This window comes from Alligator mississippiensis, chromosome 5, assembly GCF_030867095.1.
Source record: "Alligator mississippiensis isolate rAllMis1 chromosome 5, rAllMis1, whole genome shotgun sequence".
NCBI lineage: Eukaryota > Metazoa > Chordata > Crocodylia > Alligatoridae > Alligator > Alligator mississippiensis.
The window spans coordinates 39963774-39969778 of NC_081828.1; the positions used below are offsets into that span (position 1 = coordinate 39963774).

At 62.4% G+C, this 6005-nt stretch overlaps 1 protein-coding gene across 1 annotated transcript; it reads left to right on the plus strand.

Annotated features, from left to right (window-relative positions):
* The first annotated feature begins 450 nt into the window (after positions 1–450).
* Positions 451–5621, plus strand: TSKS (testis specific serine kinase substrate). Its single transcript, XM_019494944.2, has 11 exons — positions 451–1465; positions 1910–2117; positions 2440–2535; positions 2834–2917; positions 3048–3131; positions 3244–3491; positions 3805–3909; positions 4342–4491; positions 4695–4830; positions 5106–5230; positions 5479–5621. Exons 1-11 carry the CDS (start codon positions 1302–1304, stop codon positions 5603–5605), a joined length of 1527 nt encoding a protein of 508 aa, XP_019350489.1. The 5' UTR covers positions 451–1301; the 3' UTR covers positions 5606–5621.
* The last annotated feature ends 384 nt before the right edge of the window (positions 5622–6005 follow it).

A 6005-nucleotide genomic window follows, 5' to 3' on the forward strand; every position in this document is an offset into this window, starting at 1 on the left:
CGGGTTTAGCCCATTGGTCGCCTGGCGGGGCATTGAGGGGACACTCGTAAGTTAAAGCGAGCCCCACCTCTTCTTCCTTGCTGTTAGGCATTATCAGTCACTACACCTCCACGCTATTGGCTGGTCGGACAGTCCATCTATATTAGACCCTCCCCCTCGTAGCGGGCCGCAATGATCCCTCATGGCCAGGTTCCGCCTTCCCGCGCAACTCATTCAATCACCTGCCTGTCGCTCAGATGGTAGTCCCGCCTCTTCTCCATCCCTATTGGCATCTCCCATTCTCCTGCCATGGAATAGGCCCGAGAGCATTGAAGGCCTCGTTCGCTGATTGGCGAGAAGCTGCCAGGATCCTGGCTGGGGATTGGAGGGTTGGGGCCTGCAGTTCCGGGGTGGGGGAACACTAATGGGGGCCGGGGGGTGCTGCCAAGCCAGCAGCTGGGTGGGCGGGGCTTGGAGATAGATTACTTGAGTTCTCTCCCAACTGTGGGAAGGGTGTGGGGTTAAGTGGTTAGAACAGGGGGCTGCGAGCCAGGACGCCTGGGTTCTTTCCGAGCCGTAGGAGGGTGGCGAGATGGGCCAGACTTGAGGATGGGCCTGGGTTCCCCACAACTCCCCCGTATTTTACACTGGTTTTGCTTCCTCTTTTCCCTCCCTGCAGCTCCAGGAGTATAGAGGAGCCGGAAGGTTGCAAAACGCCTGCCCTGCAGGCTACACCCGGCCTGACCCTGCCCAGAGCCATGTACTGCCCATCTCTGTGATGTGACCCCTGCCACTTGCACACCCAGCATCTGCTCCTCTCCAGCACCGCTGCCCAGCTCCCCTTACCAGTCTGAACCCCTACTGGAGCCAGCCCATGCCAGGGTGACACCCATCCTGCAGGGGCCAGGCTATGAATTCACACCGGACGCCTGGGTTCCATCCCAGCTCTGGGAGGGGAGTGGCACACCCCCACTGGCCAACTCAACTCTATAGCTGCTGCCCATGTCCCTTTAAGACCCCTTGTGATCTCACAGAATCCTGATGTCAGAGGTCATGGGGTGAGGTGACTGTTGTATCCCATGGTGACACTTGTGAAGTCAGGTCAGGGGAATCCCTGCTCCCTCTCCCCTACCTGGGGTCAGGACCAGATCCTGTCTCTCACATGGGGCCCTTGGGCTAGTGTGACACCCTTCACACAAGGACCCTGCTCCTCGCACAAGGACTGCGCCCATCACACAAGTCCTCAGGCTTTGCAAGAGGAGAGCCAAGAGGGAGGAAGGTGGCCCCTTGCATAAGGAAGCTGCCCCTCCCTCTGCAGCACCATGGCCTATGTGGTAGTGAAAACCATCTGGCAGTCGAAGGAAATCAATGAGGCTGGGGACCCGCCCTCTGGGGCAGAGACCCAGGCCCAGAGTGCCAGGGACCTGCTGGGCAAGGCTGGTGCCAAGGCCCTGCTCAAGAAGAAGAAGGCGGTGTCTTTTCATGGGTGAGGGGGGGTGGAGCTGTGCCCAGGTTAGAATATGGTCCTGGGATGCCTGGGTTCTGTGCCAGCTTGGAGGGACAGGCCCAGAGACCAGACACCTGCTTGGAGGGACAGGCCGGGAGCCCAGCTGCCTGGGTTCCATCCCAGCTCTGGGAGGAACTGGAATCTGGGAGGGACCAGGATGCAGCAAGGACAGGGCTCAAACCCTGGATGCCTAGTTTCTGTCCCTGCTCTGGGAGGGATTGGGATTGAGCAGGGAAGGAGCTGGGAACCCAGATGCCTAGGGCCCTTCTCAGCTCTGGGAGGGATCAGGATCTAATAGGGAACAGAGCTTGGAGCCCAGACACCTGGGGTCCCAGTTCTCCTGGCACCAGTCTGGACTTGAGACCCCTGTTGTGGCTGGGGAGCAAGCAGCATAACTAACCACCATCCTCTCCCCACCCACAGGGTGGAGCCCCCCCTGGCCAGCGAGGGCCCTCCCAGCCGCCTCAACCTGAAGCGCTCATCAGCCTGCACCAATGTGTCACTGCTGAACCTGACAGATGGGGAGCGCGACGACTCCACTGAGTCCACGGACGACAGCCCCTCCCGCGGCCCATTGCACCCACCGGACCCTGCTGGCTCTGAGGATGACACTGATGCCCCCACCCCAGTGGTGAGGGGAGGGCCTGGCCTCTTCCCCTCCCCTACTCCTTCCCCCTGCTCTAGGGAGCCCTGAAACTGCCTTTGTCATGGGGGCTCCTGAAGAGCGGGATGCCAGCAGGGAGGTCTGGATATGGGGTTCTCTGAAGAAGGGGGGGATCTTCTGAGGGGTTGGGGGAGCAGGGATGTGCTGGGGGATCTCTTAGTGGCACCTATGAAGGGAACTCTTTGTAGGGGTCTTGCGGAGGGTAGGCAGGGGGCCTCCATGCTGGGTCCCCAGGCAGAAGGAGGAGGACTCCACATGGGGATTTAGCGCCCCCCCCCATCTCCCACAGGACATGGCAACCAGTGGCCTGGTTCGTGCCAAGGACTCAGTCACCAGTCTCAAAGAGCGGGCGTCCCGCGTCAACAGGCGAGTCCAGAGCCTGCAGGTCTGTGCCCCTTGCAAGCCCCCTCCCTCACCCAACCCTGGCACCTACCAGGACCTACCTGCACCCCCTGACACCCCCAGGGGGCTGATCATCCCCAGGGGTATCCCTGCCTATGGGACTGTACCACTGGGAGCCCACAACCCCTTCCCTACCCCCCCCCCACACTCTCTCCCTCCCTTGGGGCCCCATCCCAAGCCAGAATCCTACCCCACCTCTCCCCTACCCCTTCCCCCTCACTCCCCCTGGGGCAGGAGGCACCAAACCTGGCCCCTTCACTCTTCTGCCCCCCCACCCCCAGAGCGAGTGCTCCATGCTGTGTGAGAACCTGGAGCGGCGACGCAGGGAGGCGGAAGACCTGGAGGAGCACTGCACACGGCTGCAGGTATGGGGTGGCCTATGCTGCCATGGCTGCCCATTGGAGGCATTGCAGTGTAGGGCAGGTAGCTACAGATAGGGGGCGCTGCATCCAGCTGGGGGCTTCTGCCAGCTGCTGCCCCTCTGCCCCCCCACAGGAGAGCTGCCGGAAGGTGAGCCAGTCAGTGGAAGACGCTGAGATCAAAACCAACCTGCTCAAGAAGAACTCAGTGCTGCTGGAGGTGAGAGCAGGGCTAAGGGGACTGCTGGGGGGAAGCTTGCAGCACTGGAGAAGTCCACACCCCAGGGGCACTGTTGGGTGGGGGAAGCTCATAGTGCCGGTTCCCTGCCTAGGAGAAGCTGCGCTCACTGCAGCGCCAGGCACAGGGTGGGGACCTGAGCTGGCCAAATCCGGAGGCACTGGGTATCCCCAAGCCCTTCCTGGAGGTGACAGGGGGCAGCCTGGCTCCCCAAGGCTGCCCTGGGACACTGGAAGATGAAGAGAATGAGGAAGGCAGCACCACTGAGGCCCTCAATAGCCTGCAGAAGGTGCCAGCAAGGACCTGGGACATGAGACTGGAAGGGCTGCAGCTGGAGAGCAGGTGCCAGGGGGCAGCGGGGCATAGGGCAGCCAGGGGGAGGGGTTCATGGGGACATATTGGGGGGGTGATCACTTCCCTGCCCTTGCCCCAGGCTGGGGGGCCCCCTTCTACCCCCATCCCCTTTCTACCCCTTGCCCCTTGGAGGGGGCCTTGGTGTGGAGGGGTCCCCAATCTGTAACCCTTGGGCTGAGGGGTCCTTCTTCCAGCCCAGCCCCCCTCTGACCTGTGCTTGGCTGCTATGGGAGGGGCAGGGCAGGGAATAGAATGGGGGTCCCTGCCAGCCCAGCCCCGCTTGACAGCCCCTTGTCCCCAGCCTGGGGCCACTGAAGTGGCTGGAGCAACTGCGGGCCCGGTGGGAGCGTGACTGGCAAGAACAGAGTCAATGCCTGCAGGGGCAGCTGGACGAAGCCTCCACCATGTAGGTACCTGCCCCTCAACCCCCACTTGGACCTCCCTCACCTGTGCCCTGGGTCCCTGCCTCATCCCCCCTGCACCTCCTACCCACAGCTCCCCCACACCCCCTCCATTTCCCATCCCCCTTGCACCTCATGCCCACAGCTCCCCTGTACCCCTTCTATGCCCCAATGCACTAAGACCTCCATTCCCCCAACACACTGGACCCCCACACCCTCTAGAGGCCCCCTCCTCTCTCCCCCATCACACCACCTACTATGCCCCCATGTCCAATCCCCTGCCATCCCCTCCCCATCCCCTTTGCAGCAATTGGGTTAGGCTCTTTGCAAACTCAGGCTCCTGTGCTCATGCCCAGAGCAGCTGCCTGTCTGGCTGGGGGTGAGGGACACAGAGAGGGAGCTGCCTTCTGGGCTCACTCCCCACCCCACCCCTGCAGGGCGAAGTGCACGGTGCTATCTCTCACTCAGCTCCAGTCTGACCTAGAGCAGCTGAGGCAGATCAAGCCCCTACTGGAGGACCTCTCCTGGCAGCTGGGCACCCTCAGAGGCCTGGAGGTGCCCAGCAGAGCCACTGGTGCCTGTGCCAGGTGAGGAGAGCATGGTGCATTGAGTGTGGGTCAGGAGTAAGGGGCACCAGTGGGGCTGGGAGGGTGGTGAAGGGGGCTACTGGTCCAGGAGTGAAGTGCACTGGCAGGGCTTGGTGGGGTGGGGAAGCAGGGGGCTGTGGTTTGGGAGTCGAGGGCACTGGCAGAGCTGTATCTGATTCTTCCCCCTCACCCCCCCCCCCCAGCCAGGGCTGTGCCATCATGGAGAGCTTGCGGCAGATGGTGGAGCGTGCGGTGGCACCTGTGCTGGAGGAGCTGAAGCAGCGTGAGGGCACCCGGACATCCTGCCCTTCCTGCCAGAGGCTGCACAGCAAGATACTGGTAGTGTAGGGGAACCCCCCAAGCCTCTGTCCTTGCCCCCTTGTACCACCTCCTCAAGTGAAGCGGCCTGGCAAGAGCAGAAACCACTCTCACCAGGGCCCCCCACTCCCTTCCTGAGACCCCCTGCCTGCCACCCAGCCCCCTCCTCAGGTGAAGATTCTTCCCAACCCCAGATCTAGGACCCCCCCCCCCCACTTGACTTCCCCTCTCCCTCCACCCAGCTGCTTCCTGCCCCCCCCTCCCGTGTGACAACTCTCTCCTTTCTTCCCCCCCAGGACCTGGAGCAGGAGGCTCTAGAGACCCATACCCAGGTGGAGACGCTGAATTCCAGCCTGCGCCTGGCCCAGGATGAGGCCCTGAGAGCCAAGACCTACCTGGAGCAGGCCTGGATCAGCCCCCAGTGAGTGAGGGGCACTGGCAGGTCTGGGCAGGGCAGGGGGCTGCTGGTCAGAGTGAAGGGGAGCAGGGATGGGGGGCAGGGAGCTGGAAATCAGGAGTGTGGAGCACTGGCTGGGCAAGGCAGGAGGCTGCAGGTTGGGAGTGTGGGGCACCAGCAGAACTGGGGGGGGCACTGTGCCAGCCCAGGCAGGTACAAGGGGTGAGAGGCATTGCTCTAGGTCTGGATCTAACCTCCCTTCTGCCCCATAGGGAGAAGCCCCTCAGTCTTGACCCCCTGCACACACGGCTCAGCTCCCTGCAGGCCCAGCTGTCAGCAGAGGGAGCCCCCCTGGTATCCCTCAAGCCCTGCAGCAGGGAGAACCACAGCCTCCAGTAAAGCCCTGGGAACCATATCCTTGACTGTGCCTCTTTGGGGTGATGGCAGCAGGTGGGGAGCTGACTCAGGGGTGAAGCCCCTGGCTGGGGGTGACAGGGATGCTTCAAAGAGTTGCTGTCCTGACCTTGTCATGGGGAGGGCAGGTCTCCGGGCTGTGCCCCTCCCCTGGTCCCTTAGCAGCCTGACACCCCTATCCCCTCTCCCAACACTGCTTCTCCCCCAGCCATGCCCTCATCAGCCCCCTGACATCACTCCTTCCCCAATTCCCCCATCACTCCCCACACATCATCCATTCCCCATTATGTCCTGCTACATAAGGACACTGGCTGGGGGGGAAGCTCACAGCACTGGGAAAAGTTTCCTCAGACATCACCCCATTTCCCCCTCCAAGAGAAACCAC

What these genes read in the sequence shown, in the direction of transcription:
- TSKS (XM_019494944.2), top strand. Translation starts at nt 1,302, where the DNA reads ATGGCCTATGTGGTAGTGAAAACCATCTGGCAGTCGAAGGAAATCAAT. An exon ending in GGCGAGTCCAGAGCCTGCAG is followed by an intron (nt 2,536 to 2,833) that starts GTCTGTGCCCCT and finishes CCCCACCCCCAG; the next exon opens with AGCGAGTGCTCCATGCTGTG. An exon ending in CTGGACGAAGCCTCCACCAT is followed by an intron (nt 3,910 to 4,341) that starts GTAGGTACCTGC and finishes CCACCCCTGCAG; the next exon opens with GGCGAAGTGCACGGTGCTAT.